General features: G+C 37.8%; 3 protein-coding genes across 7 annotated transcripts in view; all 3 read right to left on the bottom strand.

The window, feature by feature from the left end:
• LOC103955195 overlaps window positions 1–658 on the bottom strand; it is a 37,941-nt gene extending 37,283 nt beyond the window's left edge. The window contains exon 1 of one of the 4 annotated variants that reach the window (XM_048568069.1): window positions 150–658. Coding sequence is in view for 3 of the 4 variants with exons in the window: in XM_048568067.1 (XP_048424024.1) it covers window positions 150–250 (101 nt within the window). In the remaining variant the exon portion in view is untranslated. The remainder of the gene's footprint in view (window positions 1–149) is intronic. The other 3 variants (XM_048568067.1, XM_048568068.1, XM_048568066.1) reach the window with 3 other exon arrangements.
• LOC125469902 (receptor-like protein EIX2) overlaps window positions 1–15,856 on the bottom strand; it is a 39,854-nt gene that overhangs the window by 15,031 nt on the left and 8,967 nt on the right. Inside the window, exons 2-6 of one of the 2 annotated variants that reach the window (XM_048568047.1) lie at window positions 6,202–7,443; window positions 5,555–5,675; window positions 4,426–4,537; window positions 4,229–4,308; window positions 3,614–3,991 (exon numbers count right to left, since the gene is read on the bottom strand). In XM_048568047.1, the coding sequence (XP_048424004.1) occupies window positions 6,815–7,443 (629 nt within the window). In that variant the 3' untranslated portion in view covers window positions 3,614–3,991; window positions 4,229–4,308; window positions 4,426–4,537; window positions 5,555–5,675; window positions 6,202–6,814. Of the gene's footprint in view, window positions 1–3,613; window positions 3,992–4,228; window positions 4,309–4,425; window positions 4,538–5,554; window positions 5,676–6,201; window positions 7,444–15,856 lie in introns of those variants that run through there. The other variant, XM_048568048.1, reaches the window with a different exon arrangement.
• On the bottom strand, window positions 8,431–9,991 carry LOC125469909 (receptor-like protein EIX2). Its single transcript, XM_048568076.1, has 2 exons — window positions 9,649–9,991; window positions 8,431–8,465 (listed from the first exon to the last, which is right to left on the bottom strand). The coding sequence occupies exons 1-2, from the start codon at window positions 9,989–9,991 to the stop codon at window positions 8,446–8,448; spliced, it is 363 nt and encodes a 120-aa protein (XP_048424033.1). The 3' UTR covers window positions 8,431–8,445.

Below are 15,856 nucleotides of genomic sequence, written 5' to 3'. Positions count from 1 at the left end.
CGCAAATAAAAATTTCATCAATTTGTTTACTAAATCCGTTTTTCTGATTTCATTTCGAATTCAATGGGGAAAAAAAATACATAAATCCATAGAAAAAAAAAATACCCAAATGAAAAAAATTAATTAGAAGCTTTCAACCGAGAGATTACCTGAAGAGCGGAAAGTTTTTGCAAGCGAGAACAGAGATGGAGCCCCATCCCTCAAGCCCTAGCCCCTCACTTGAATCGCTTTCTGCAAACCCTAGACCCATCCCCTAATCTCTCTCTGCAACAGACGCCAAAAAACCCTCAAATCTTCAAACCCAATTCAATCGCCTCTACAAGTTCGTTCCTTTTCCCAGTTCAAGGGTTCAACTTCTTCTCCTTTTCTTCTTCTTTGTCTCCCTCCTACTTTGTATGGTTTTGCAGCATCGCAGAAATGGAAGAAAAGCCTCTCCTTTACCCCATACATCTCCCATCACTCTCTCGGCATGGGACAGTAACCCATAAGACGCCATCGAATTCTCCCACCTCTCTCTCTGCAAGGAACAGGAATACCAGAAAACCCTCGACGATATCGAACCACCAATTCTTCCTCCTTGTCTCCCTCCCATTTTTGTATGCTTTTGCAGCATCGAGACGTGGAAATGTTCCACGTTGATCCGAGAAAATAAGAGTTTACATATCTTAATCTCATTCTAGCTAATACCGAAGTCTTTTGTGATAAAATTTCACATCTCACGGATTGTGCATGTGGTAATTACCAAGTTGGAGATAATATCGGTATTGTTGAAAGTAGGCCGTATGCCTCGTCTCTCTGATAATTCTACATGATATCAGAGTTAGAGAGCTGGTCTATACTGTACTGCCACATGATGGGTGAGTCCCCTTGGCTCCACGTGATGATGGTGGGTCCTTTGGCCCCGCGTGCAGGGTGAGTTCCCTTTGCTCTACGTGGTTGTCGATGTGTGGATCTCCCACGTGTGGCCCACTAATTAGGTTCCACATCGACTGTATCAATGAGAAAATAAAAGTTTAAATATCTTAACCCCACTCCAACTAATACCGAGACCTTTTGTGATAGAACCCTATACCTGACGGATTGTGCAGGTAGTAATTACCAAGTTGGGGACAATATCAGTGTTGTTGAAAGTGGGCCGTATGGCTCATCTCTCTGATAATTCTACATGGTATCAGAGCCAGAGAGCCGGCCCATGTACTGCGACGTGATGGGTGGGTCTCCTTGGCCTCACGCGATGATAGTGGGTCCTTTGGCCCCGCGTGTAGGGTGAGTTTCCTTGGCTCTACGTGGTTGTCGATGTGTGGATCTCCCATGTGTGACCCACTAATTAGGTTCCACGTCGACTGTATCAATGAGAAAATAAGAGTTTAAATATCTTAATCTCACTCCAACTAATACCGAGACCTTTTGTGATAAAACCCCACACCTGACAGATTGTGCAGGTGGTAATTACCAAGTTGGGGACAATATCTATGTTGTTGGAAGTGAGCCGTATGGATCGTCTCTCTGATAATTCTACACACCATTGGCTGTTTTCAACGACATCAAGTGTAAAAGGAAAGAATACATACATGTGCTTATCTAGTTCATAATGTTAGTTTGTTAAAGGATGTGCTATTCACACATCTCATTACACAGATAAACGTTGCATATATATTTTGTATTATGCAATTGATAAGTACAAACTAGATAGAATTCTTGTATTAAATGGACAGCCGTTACACAATTGTTTGTGGGAACACTTACTAAAAGATTCTTTTATTTAATACATAAGTTGCAGGTACCAAAACACAAAGTAGAAAGGGAAAAACATTACATTATATATTAGCACAATCAAACTTCAGAATAAAAACCTTTTGAAATGGGTCACTTTCAATGCAATTGCTAGTGCTACTTTATCTTTGATGTCATCGAAGAATTGAAAATAGGCATACCTCCACGATGTCTTTAAGATCAATGTGCCGCAAACGTTCCAAAGCCTACGATAAAGCCACGTACCATGCTGACATCAAGCCACAACTTATCCTTTCCATCTTCATTCTTGTCCTTTGCATCCTTAGCAGCAAAAGAGTCATCTTCAGGGCACTTAGTTGAGAGGGGAACGCTACATAGCCATGTATTGCCCATATAAATGGATGAAACATTGAGCGTTTGAAGTTGGTTTCCAGAAGGAATTCTACCGGACAAGTTGTTGTAAGATAATTTCAAGTGGGCCAAAAAGGTTAAAGATGACAAGCTTTGAGGAATCTATCCCAAAAGGTGGTTGTGTGAGAGATTAAGAGTTTCGAGCCAACGCAAGTTTCCAACCTTGGAGGGGATCTTTCCACTCAATTTATTCATGGACAAATTCATGGTGCCCAATAGAATGAGGCTGCTTATTTCTTCAAGGATTTCACCTTGTAAATTATTTGATGAACGATCAATGCTCTTTACAAGATATAGAGTGCTATTATACACAAGTTCTTCTCATTTTACGGTCAGTGTGGCTTGCTCAACCCCATCATAAGAGTATTGATCATAACTATCATCGACCAGAGATTTTAAGTTACCCACACACATTGGAATAGTAACTAAAAGGTTGTTGTGACTAAGGTCAAGGATGCCAAAGCCATGAAGATTGCACAGTTGTTGGGAAATATGTCCACTAAAATAGTTAGACTGTAATCATAGCCTAGACAACTTAGATACGTTTGACCCTCCTATCCATAGAGGTATTTTCCCAGATAACTTCTTGTCTCCAAGTTCAGTACTTCTCAACCACGAACAATTTTGCAAGGCATCATGAATTTCACCATCAAAATTGTTGTCGTTGAGCTTTAATAGTTCCAGCATACTTAGTACCCCCAATGAAGTGGGAATCTTACCAGAGAGATTGTTTTGACCAACATCTAGAAATGCCATTATGCTCTCCACACTCCATGCATGAGAAAGTTCTCCAGAAAATTGATTGCTCCTTAGAGACAGCATTTGCAACTCATGCATGCTACAAATAGAGGGAGGAATAGTGTCATTCAAATGATTTTCATCAAGTGACAATATTTGCAACTCGGGCATCATTTGGTCAATATTTGAGGGCATTGGCCCGGAAAATAAATTGCTTTTAAGATAAAGGGCAAGTACATTAGCGGCCCACCGAAATGGGAATAGGCCCTCCTACTGATTATGACTCAAATTAATTAACATTAGATTTGGCCATTTCAAATGAGATGGAAAGTTTCCACAAAATTGATTGTAAGGCAAGTATAGTTGGGTTCGTTGGGAAGATATCTTCAACAACCATTCCTCTGGTATGGAATCCGAGATTCCATTACCTCTAAGAATAACATCAAACAGTTCAGTTTGAGCTTGAAAGGAGGAACTGAATCAGAAGCCCCGTCGAAAATGAAGGACATGGGTCGGTTTATATTTCCTACTTTAAAATCTTGTAATCTGGAAAGATTTATGAAGTGGGCTTTCATATAGAAAAAGCAATCGTTCCGTATAGAGCGGAGTACTAACGAAAAATTGAACAAAACACACTCCATTTGTCCCAAAATCACTCATAAAACTTGACATTATTACATAAATATCATGGCCTTTGCAATCGATAAAAAAATAAAACAAAGAATAGGAATAAATTCAAAGAACCCCACATTACACTAGGAAGTAGTATAGTACAGTGTTTGGATACATGGAAAAATGACAAGGAAAATGCAAGGCCAGATGCTTTTAGTTACAAACCCGAATAAATTTAAAGGGTATTTTCCTGCCTAAATCAGCCAAATGTTTTACACTAATTAATGAAACAAACCAACTTAGAAATTACACCAAATGCCAATCACCACCCATATATGTAAACATCGAAAAACGTCACCTTATACACATCATCACACAAACCTAATCAGATCATCAGTTACCCACATAGGCTGCTATTTCTTCACTTTAAAGATTCTATGTTCTTGCTCAGCTCCTCCAGCTTCTTCATCCTCGTCTTCCCACTTCCACTCACCAGCTGCATCAAATGTAACAACACAACAAAACAATCTCAAAACATTGAATCGGTTGAGAGTTTAGACGGGTTGAACTCCTAACCGGAGGTAAGCCCAAATTTTGTAGGATTGGTAGTTTGTCAAAGCAGGCACAACCGCCCCCACTCTAACTCCAAACTGGCCAGACTGGCTCGAGTTCAAACCATCCATGAAATTGCTACCCTAGCTATGCCAAGTAAAAAATTGTTTAACAAACTCACCTCCATTAGCTTTGTGATAAGCTGCACTTTCTCTCTGTTCTTTTCATTGAAAGCCTCAAGTGCATCTCTGTATTCCTTTCCTGTGACCAGTTACGAACCCAAAATTCATCATGAACCCGCACGAATTTATCCATAATTGCATATGCATAGCAGTAAACATTAACACCAAAATGTGGTAAAAATCCAAGTTGTGTTACCTTCTTCTGGCAGGTATGTCCTAGTTGCCATAACTCTTTCTTAATCTCATCCATCTTTCTTACGAACTTGTGAAACATCCTTCCTCATTGGACCTGAGAGCCCTTCAAACTCCTGGAAGTTCCATAATTTACGACAAAAGGGAAATTAATCATCTACTAATTGTTAGCAAATGATCCAACGGTTATATTTCTGGTTTAACCAGCAGAAGATGAAGCACATGGGACACAGATATTTTCAACAAGGCATCCTTGGACTTGTATTCTTGTCGCAAGCATAAACAAGTGACCACATAAAACCTGACCATAAGACAAATGTGAGGGTTTCGAGAAAGAAGAGAATCTGTTTTTAGCCATATCAAAAAGTTTAAACTTTGTTGTTGAAATTTCTCGGCTAAATTCCACATTTTGTTGTGTACAGAACCCCATAGTTACTCTGTTAGCTGAGACAAACAAATAATTATCCAGCAGTACAAAAATTACTAGCATCCGATCAAATGCTGCTAGAAAATTGTTTCACTGACAAAAATTCATAAATTATTGACAAAAAGTTCTTACAAAATCGATATTATATTACATTTGAATATGAATGAGGATAAATGGTTGACACTCATAAATGTGATCACTTTCCATAACAAAATTTAAAAGGATGAAAAAATAACAACAAAACACAGAACACAGGCACTTTACCCCAATGCCTCATGAATACAAATGCATTCTAAATTTGAACCTGACTAAAAGTTGATAAAAGGATAGTACTTTTCTTATATGTATTTGTACCAGCCAAGGTCAACAAAAAAATTAATGAGCAATCCAAAAAGTAGCCAAAACCCAGAAATCTTAGTTTTTGAACAAGGTCAACAAGTATTGTTCTCATATGCTTTCTGGTAAGATTAATTGAAGAACAATACTTAGTTTTTGAACTAAATTAACATCCAGAGGAGTAATTTAACAGAAAAGAAGCAACAATAAAAAATATTAATGGGCAATCCAAAATGTAGCCAAAACCGCTTCAGCCATATTCATCATGAAACACATTCTAAGCTATCTGGACAGACTATCTAGAAATATTCTCGGATACACTGTTGCAAAAATGCCTCTATAACAAACACAAAACATTGAATTCCGTTACCTTGCTGTTATTGACCTCTTTATCAGTCGGAATCGCCAGAGGTTCAGAACTGTCGTCCGGAACTGTGAATGAAGACATCGTTGACCAGGTCCACGTCGCCTGCACGCACCTGGGGCCGGAGCTGAAGAGGAGAGTCAAAATTATAATATATCATATTGACAGATTCTCAGACACATTTCATCGAACACTAGTGTGCCACGTTCTCATATGCTTTCTTGTAAGATTAATTGAAGAACAATACTTAGCTTTTGAACTAAATTAACATCCAGATGAGTAATTTAATTGAAGAACAATACTTGGTCTTTGAACAAAATTAACTCCCAGAAATCTCGACAAAATTGCACATAAACAATTAGAAAGATTTGAAAAAAGAGAGCAAAGAAAAAGCTTATATAAATCATCATATGATTAAATGCAGGCTGCACAAATGTCACTGGAAAATCAAGGGTACCAGCAAGTAAAAATTTCTCTAAAAGCCGAACCAAACAAATCAAAAACAGGGCACGCAAATAAAAATTTCATCAATTTGTTTACTAAATCCGTTTTTCTGATTTCATCAATTTGTTTCATAAAAAATACATAAATCCAAAGAAAAAAAAATACCCAAATGAAAAAAAATAATTAGAAGCTTTCAACTGAGAGATTACCTGAAGAGCGGAAAGTTTCAGCAAGCGAGAATAGAGATGGAGCCCCCATCCCTCTAGCCCTAGCCCCTCAATTGAATCGCCCACCCACCCTCTGTGCAAACCCTAGACCCACCCCCTAATCTCTCTCTGCAACAGACGCCAAAATACCTCTCCCATCTCTCTCTCGGCAAGGGACAGGAACCCGGAAGACGCCATCGAATTCTCCCACCTCTCTCTCTGCAAGGAACAGGAATCCCAGAAAGCCCTCGACGATATCGAACCACCAATTCTTCCTCCCATTTTTGTATGGTTTTGGCAGCATCGAGAAGGCGGTAGAGGTGGACTACCACTCGCCGAGTTGGACGACATTCAAGTGTAAAAGAGAAGAATACACACGTGTGCTTATCTAGTTCGTAATGTTATTTTGTTAAATTGCAACATTACATAGGTAGATTGTATTATGCGATTGATAAGTACAAACTAGATAGAATTCTTGTATTAAATGGATAACCGTTACATAATTGTTTGTGGGAACACTTACTGAAACATTCTTTTATTTAATACATAAGTTGCAAGTACCAAAACACAAAGTAAAAGAAAAAAACATCACATTATATATTAGCACAATCCAACTTCAAAATAAAAATCTTTTGAAACGAGCCATTTTCAATGCAATTACAAGTGCTACCTTATCTTTGATGTCCTCGAAGAATTGAAAATAGGCATACCTCCACGATGTCTTTAAGATCAACGTGCCGCAAACGCCCCAAAAGCCTACGATAAAGCCAAGTACCACGCTGACATAAAGCCACAACTTTTCCCTTCCATCTTCAGTCTCGTCCTTTGCATCCTTAGCAATAAAAGTGTCATCTTCAGGGCACTTAGTTGACAGAGGAACGCCACATAGCCATTGATTGCCCACATAAATGGACGAAAAATTTAGCGTTTGAAGCTGGTTTCCAGTAGGAATTCTTCCAGACAAGTTGTTGTAAGACAAGTCCAGGTGGGACAAAGAGGTTAAAGATGACAAGCTTTGAGGAATTTGTCCCGAAAGGTGGTTGTGTGAGAGATCAAGAGTTTCGAGCCAATGCAAGTTTCCGACCTTGGAAGGGATCTTTCCAATTAATTGATTCATGGACAAATTCAAGGTGCCCAACATAATGAGGCTGCTTATTTCTTCAGGGATTTCACCTTGTAAATTATTTGATGAAAGATCAATGCTCTTTACAAGATATAGAGTTGTGTTGTACACAAGTTCTTCTCCTTTTAGTGTCAGTGTGGCTTGCTCATACCCATCATAACTGTGTACATAAGAATCATCATTGACTAGCGAAGTTAAGTTATCCAAACACATTGGAATAGTACCTGAAAGGCTGTTGTGACTAAGGTCGAGGATGTGAAGGCCTTGAAGATTGCACAGTTGCTGGGAAATACATCCACTAAAATAGTTGGACCGTAATCGTAGCCTAGACAACTTAGATACGTTTGACCCTCCCATCCATAGAGGTATTTTCCCAGATAACTTGTTGTCTCCAAGATCAATACTCCTCAAACTTGAACAATTTTGCAAGGCATCAGGAATTTCATTGCCAAAATTGTTGTCGTTGAGCTTTAAAATTTCCAGGGAACGTAGTACCCCCAATGAAGTGGGAATCTTACCAGACAGATTGTTTTGACCAACATCTAAAAACACCATAATGCTCTCCATATTCCATGCATGAGGGAGTTCTCCCGAAAACTGATTGCTCCTTAGAGACAGGATTTTTAACTTCTGCATCTTACAAATAGAGGGAGGAATAGTGCCATTCAAATGATTCTCATCAAGTAACAATTCTTCCAACTTGGGCATCATTTGGTCAATATTTGAGGGGATTGGCCCAGAAAATAAATTACCTTCTAGATAAAGGGAAAGGACATTAGGGAAACACCAAAGTGGTAGAGGGCCCTCCAACTGATTATGACTCAAATCAATAGTCGTTAAATTTGGAAATTTCAAATGGGATGGAAAGTTTCCACGAAAGTGGTTGTAAGACAAGTATAGATTGGTGAGTTGGGCAGATATCTTCAGCAACCATTCCTCAGGTATGGAATCCGAGATTCCATTACCCAGAAGGGCAACATCAGACAGTTCAGTTTGAGTTTGAAGCCATACCCAAAAACCAGGACTTATCCGACAATTTATGATATAAATTCTGAAGAGCTTGAAAGGAGGAACCCTGTCATAAGCCCCGTCGAGAATGAGGGACGTGGGTCGGTCTACGTTTCCTACTTCAAAATCTTGTAATCTGGTAAGATTTATGAAATGGGCTTCCGTTAGAATGCCTTCCCATGAATTACCAACCAGAAGTAGGGAAACTAGCTCACAGAGTTGTCCAATACTTTCTGGAATTGAGCCGTTCATCTTATTATAACTGAGATCTAGTATTCTCAAGGACGACAAGTTTCCGATGGAATTTGGAATTGAGCCCGACAGAGTATTAAAAAAGAGGTATAGTGTTCTCAAGGACGACAAGTTTCCGATGGAATCTGGAATTGAGCCCCGCAGATTATTATAATTGAGGGTTAGTGTTCTCAAGGATGACAAGTTTCCGATGGAATCTGGAATTGAGCCCCACAAATTGTTTGCTCCAAGGATGAGATTCTGCAAACTTTTGAACATTCCTAAAAAGACCGGCAATTGGCTTTCAAGCTGGCAATAAGACAAATCTAGTGACTCTAATGTATTACTTGGACAATTTGAGAGACTCCTCCAAAACTCTTGAATCCCCCCATCAAAGTTGTTCCCTGAAAGACTTAAGACTTTTAGCTTGCACAAATCTCCACTGACTTTAGGAATTTGACCTTTTAAGCCTGTATCAGATAAATCAAGGTTTTGCAGAGATTTGAAGTTTGAAAATTCACTTGGAAAAGAATCCCCGAAATCATTCCCGGATAGATCAAGTGTTACGAGGTTGGTAAGATTAAAAAACCAGCCGGGAAATGAAGAACTTTTAATGCCATTATGCGACATATCAAGGACCAACAGTGATGTGAAGTTAATCCTCTGTAGTGAAAGTGGAAGGAAGTTAATGCTCTGCAGTGAGAGTGGAATGCTTTCAATTCGGCACGAAGATAAATGTAACTCTAACAATGAAGGAAGCATGTTAATATCATATGCCCAACTGACTCCTGTGCTGTTAAGGTTAATGCCATTGAGCTTAATGTATTTCAGGGAAGTGAGGTGAGAAAGCCAATTCAAATTTTTGGAAGATAAGTCAAAATTCCACCCGAGATCAAGAAAATTTAGGCTTGACAGGTTACCAAGAGAAGAGGGAATCTCTCCTCTAAATGACGCATGGGAGAGATTGAGATATTGCAAACTTTTAAGCTCCCCAATGAACTTAGGAATTTGAATGCTATCAAACGAATTCAGGCTCAAGTCCAGGTAATTTAAATGTTTCAAGCTCAACAGAGAAGCATTTATCTTACCTCCCAAAGAAGCATTTATCGACTCTTCATCCTCATCGTCATATGGAGTCCGGAGGTCCATCTTCACGACATGACCAGTGCTGTTGTTGCATGAAATACCTTCCCATCGACAGCAATCATGACCCACCCAAGACGAAAGCCGACCAGAATGATCAACAAGATGCTGTTTAAAGATGAGAAGCGCTTGTCTTTCTTCGTCAATGCATGAATCTGTCTTCACACTGCTTGAAATTTCATCACCAGCCAAACAGAAATAGAGTTTAGTAGTACTCTGCATGCAGGAAGAGACCAAAAGCAAAAGAAGCAAATAGTGAGCAATACTGAGGTGACAATGGCTATCCATTATTACACACAATTTTTCTTTGCTTTGTTGGTGTGATGTTTAGCTACTAAAATTAGTACGATATCGAATTTATAGGAAAAGATTATCGATGTAAGCAGGAGAGCTGAAAACAAAAGTCGTCGGATGGAGAAAAGAAAAAGGGTAACTGAAATGAGTGGTGGGTGTTCACAACCCCTTTTACAAGTGTGCAGGTCCCTTGTCGACATAGCTGGTACTTGATTGTGATGGGTTGTTGAATTAAGGGTCTTCATGTTCCATCACAATTCATAACTTATCAACTTGCTTACGAAAAACAGATTTGGATATGTTTTTATATTTTACACCACACATGCTGGTATACTGGAATTAAGGGTCTGCATGTGGAAGTCTTTGCACACCGATTAGCTAGCGGTGGAAATTCATAAATATAATTGATGAAGGGGATTGGAAGAGAAAAGAGAGTGGCAATTGGCAATGCAAGTGAGCATGACTTAATATTTGCGGTATTTTTTTTTTTAAATACTAGCTATATTATCAACTAAGAGGAAGGGATGTGATTCGTTCCCTTTTTCCCATTATTTGCATCTATACCAAGAATCGTTCCTTAAATCCACTTCAGTTCCCAAATAAAAACACTTTCTTTATATTTTGCTTATGTCCTTCCATGTAGTCTTGCAATAGAATAAACTTGTCACTAAAACCTTCATTAAAAAGTGGGTCAAAAATTAGACAACATTGTGGACATCATAGCACTCATTACTTTTTGATGTTAGGTGAAGAATCCACGAAAGGGTAGAAAATGTAATCATTCCGTATATAGTGCGCAGTACTGAAGAAAAAATGAACAAAATACACTTCATTTGTCCCAAAATCCCTCATAAAACTTTACATTATTACATAAATATCATTGGATACATGGAAAAATCAGAAGGAAAATGCAAGGCCAGATGGTTTTAGTTACAAACCTGTTTAAACTTAAAGGGTCTTTTCCTGCCTAAATCAGCCAAATGTTTTTACCAAACACTAAACTTGTCACTAGTGTTTTTACCAAACACTAATTAACCAGCAGAAGATGAAACAAATGGGACACAGATACTTTCAACAAGGCATCCTTGGACTTATATTCTTGTCGCAAACATAAACAAGTGACCAAATAAAACCTGACCATATGACAAATTTGAGGGTTTTGAGAAAGAAGAAGAATCTGTTTTTGGCCATATCAAAAAGTTTAAACTTTGTTGTTGAAATTCCATATTTTGTTGTGCACAGAACCCCAGATTTACAAAAATTCTGGAAATTAGTTTTAAAAAAAAAGGAATTACTTCCATCAGAGTGCATGGCCTTTGTAAAATACATAAACCAAAAATTCAAAAACAAAAATCCAAAAAAAAAAAAAAAAAAATGAAAAAATCCCAATTTATCTTCATTTCATGTTAAATTGATCATAGTTATGCTCAACACAAACAGATCTACTCTACGATCGTTGTAGAGTAGACATTAGGTGGACAACTCTTTGACTATGCCATTAGACACATTACAAAAGCTTACTTTCCATGTGCTTTGCATGTAACTCACAAATTCCCAACTACATGTGTCATTTGTTTGTCCTCGGCTTTCATTGCGTAATCACTACACTAACCAAATCCAAAAAAAACAAAAATGTGACTCTCCCTCTATGGCTTTCTTACTACACAAAAATATCCCTAATTAAAGCATGCCACACATCATCACATGGCTATTATATGAAGTATATTTCTCATTGGCAAGTAATATACTCTCCTTAGCCCAAGAGGATATGAAATTGGTTGAGTACACTGTTCTAGCCATTTGGATCAATAAGCTCAAGTTTGCATGGTACAAAATCCTAAATACTCAGACATATGATATCCAATCTTCCACTTTACAAATCACATATGGGTAAAATAATAGTTCTAAAGAAATCGGAAGAAGTAAAAGTCATAAATTTGGATCCATTTTCTTCTTATTTTCTTTGCTTTGTTTGTGAGATGTTTATCGATGTAGGTCGGAGAGCTGACAACGAAAGTCGTCTGATGGAGAAAAGAAAAAAGGGCAACTGAAATGAGTGGCGGTTGTTCACAACCCCATTTACAAGTTTGCAGGTCCCTTGTCGACACAACTGGTACTTGGTTGTGATGGGTTGTGGAAATCCATACGCAGCAAAGACTTTGAATTAAGGGTCATCTTGTTCCATCACAATTCACAACTTATCAACTTACTTACGAAAACCGATTTGGATATGTTCTTATATTTCACACCACACATGCTAGTAGATTGGTAGTCACTACTTGGATATTTACAAGTTTGCAAGCCTTGTAGGAGCAGATATTATGAATGCATGAATGAGATGGCTAGCTACCTGTGGAAGTCTTTGCACACCAATCAGTCTTTGCACACCGATTAGTCTTTGGTGGAAAATCCTTATGTCTAGCCGTGGAAATCCATATATCATAATTGATGAAAGGGATTGGAAGAGACAAGAGAGTGGCAATTGGCAATGCAGGTGAGGATGATTTAATATTTGCGGTATTCTTTTTTTATTTTAAATACTTGCAATATTCTAAACTAATTCATCTATTAATTTGTTCACTGATTCACGTGCATTTACGAAATTGCAAGAAGGATAGACAAAGACTGAAGCCTAATCTATAACTCTGTTTGCACTTTTTAGGGTTCTTACCGTTTAGCCCGACTGGAGGAAGGGACATGATTTGTATTTTCTCACTATTTGTGTATATACCAAGAATCATTCCTTAAATCCTAAGAATGTCATAATATGTTTGCTCAATCAAAGGGAAGCAGCACTTAAACCTTGGGTCCTTCACTTGGTTTTGAGTTGGGTTGTGAGGACGGTGGTGCACCGGAGAGATAGAGAGAGGCGGTGTCGCTTACGTCACTTCAATTCCCAAACAAAAACACTTATGTCCTTCTATGTAATTTTGCAATAGAATAAACTTGTTACTAAAATTTTCGTTAAAAAATGGGTGAAAAAATTAGACAATAAAGTGGGCATAATAGCACTCCTTATTTGTTTTGGCTTCTTTTTTGGTGTTAAGGTGAAGCTGTATTTTTTGTAGAGCAACGGCTAACTAAGCGTGCTCAATCTGCTTGAATTATGATTAAAGTGGTGACAAAAGTTGAAAAAGTGATGTCAATTCCCCTCCTCAGATGCTTCAACCTACACTTGTATTTCAGGGAAGAGGTCATTGCTTTGACTAAACCTAACCGTTGGGTTATTTGCAAGAAGCTTCCTTTTGGGGTTTTATACTACATCTATGTACAGGATGCACTAATATTTGAATGGCTAAAAATGTTTAATTTGGTTATCCGATACATTGATAAAGTATAGAATTTTCGATAATTGCATTGTGTTCTAATCAGTGGCGAAGCTAGGAATTTTAAATAATAGGGTCATAATATAAACTAAAAAAGCTTCGTTGAGCTATTTCATCGAGCACCTTGTATAGGGTCATAATATAAACTAAAAAAACTCAAGTGCATCCTGTACATGAAATAGGATGTGGATGTGGATGTGTTCTACAATCAGGACAATTCTAAAATCAGCATCAGACACTTTAGAACAATTTGACAAAATAGGGTGTGGATGTGTTCTAATATTCCTTTCAAAAAACAACAAAAAGTTATCCCGTACATGAAAAAATAACCAAAAAAAAAAAAACCAGTTGCTATTTGTACCTGACTATATCTTTTGCAGCTTCCTGCACAATTGAATAGATAAAGAGTGATTTACGATCAGCATCACATCAAACTGGCAACATTTGTAATATAATTCCAAAGTTAGTTGAAGGGCAAAATGTTTAACCCCAATTATTCGATGTAATCCGATACATCGACACAGTACAGAAAATTCGACAATTGCATTGGGTTTTAAAGATTGCAAGAGATTCAGTGAAATGGTTGTCTTCTAACCCTAGCTTTTCCACTCAAAGTGCATTTTAATGAGCACTACCACCACATGAATTGTTATCAATGAATATGATCAGATTTGCTTCCTACTTATATCTCAAAACCTAAACTGAACCAATCATAATTAATGTAGTAGTAATGCTCACGACCACTAAGGATCGTGAGCAAAATGTACTCTTCTATGCCATAATAGAAAGCAAACCAAAGGCTCTTCATCAAGAAAAATTATTGAAACATACTAGAACACATCCACATGTTATATTATGAGTAGAAGATCCAATCTATACTTTAGAATATAACATTAATAATCAATCCACGCACTATAATATGTGAGAATCAGTATATCATGTATCTCTATTCCAATACATCGCAAAATCCTTTCTTCTTTCTTTGAAAAGACCAAACAAGTGAAGCCCCAACAAAATACGTGTTTGTCTTCTGTCAGTGGCTAGGTCAGGAACTGTCAGGGAATGAGCGAAATTTAAAAGGGTAAAAGGTCCAAAAAAATGTAGACATCCGTAATCGGGTAATACTGCAATTAGTACATCTCAAACATAAACACAAACACAAATAGCGACAACCCCCAACCAAAAGAACAATACCGTGAAAAACATCAAAAGCAGCGAGACAACATAAGAATAAATTCATCAGACTGAAAAGGGTACGTGGAGACTGAAAGAATAGAGGGAATGCATGTCAAATCAGAAGGTGAATTCTTATGAAATGCTAAAATGCAAACCCAGCAACCATTGACATGCCCTTGGAGCACTTTGGAAGCTGGAAATTTCATCAATCTCAGAAGCAGCTCAGTTGTCAGCTCCACATACAACCCATTTCCCTGAACACAAACTCCCTCTCTAGCTTCTCTACCCCTGATCCAATCCGTACCCATGCAAGCTCTTGATCAACTCCCCACCCCCCAACAAAAAAAGAAAAAAACCCTTTTCTTTACCTTTTTTCCCCAAAAAAAATGAAAAAACAAAAAAACCCCAACAAGCAGAAGAGCGGAAAGATTCAATATTTGGAGAGAGTAAAGGGAAAACTTGGAAAATGGGGATGGTGGGTTTTTTTGATACTCTCACAGTGGACCGTGGTTGATGGTGTTCTTGAAGACCGGGAGAGATCTCAGCAAATGGAGGTTACAGTCACAAGAATCCATGAAAAGAGAGAAGAAGATCATGGTGTTGTGGGGGTAGGAGTAGAAAATGCAATCGTTCCGTATAGAGCCAAGTACTGAAGAAAAATTGAACAAAATACACTCCATTTGTCCCAAAATCACTCATAAAACTTTACATTATTACATAAATATCATGGCCTTTGCAATCCATAAAAAGTTAGAACAAAGAATAGGAATAAATTCAAAGAACCCCACATTAAACTAGGAAGTAGGGTAGTATGTGTTTGGATACATGGAAAAATGAGAAGAAAAATGCAAGGCCAGATGCTTTTAGCTACAAACCTGTTTAAATTTAAAGGTTATTTTCCTGCCTAAATCAGCCAAATGTTTTTACCAAGCACTAATTAATGAAACAAACCAACTTAGAAATTACACCAAATGCCAATCACCACCCATATATGTAAACATAAAAAAAACTCACCTTAAATAAATCATCACACAAACCTAATCAGATCATCAGTTACCCACATAGGCAGCTATTTCTTCACTTTAATGATTCTATGTTGTTGCTCAGCTCCTCAAGCTTCTTCATCTTTGTCTTCTCACTTTCACTCACCAGCTGCATCAAATGTTACACGACAACAAAACAATCTCAAAACGTTGAATTATATAAGCACTATGTACGCTTTTACTGAATCGAAATAGAATGAGTGATAACTAGCATCGGTTGAGAGGTTGGATGGGTTGAACTCCTAACCGGAGGTAAGCCCAAATTTTGTAGGATTGGTAATTTGTCAAACCAGGCTCAACCGTGCTCACTCTAA

This window comes from the organism of the source record quoted next, unplaced genomic scaffold, assembly GCF_019419815.1.
Source record: "Pyrus x bretschneideri cultivar Hongxiangsu unplaced genomic scaffold, Pyrus_bretschneideri_v1 Contig47, whole genome shotgun sequence".
Lineage (NCBI taxonomy): Eukaryota > Viridiplantae > Streptophyta > Magnoliopsida > Rosales > Rosaceae > Pyrus > Pyrus x bretschneideri.
The sequence above is the reverse complement of the archived record's forward strand: the minus strand, read 5'-3'. Positions and strand labels throughout refer to the sequence as shown.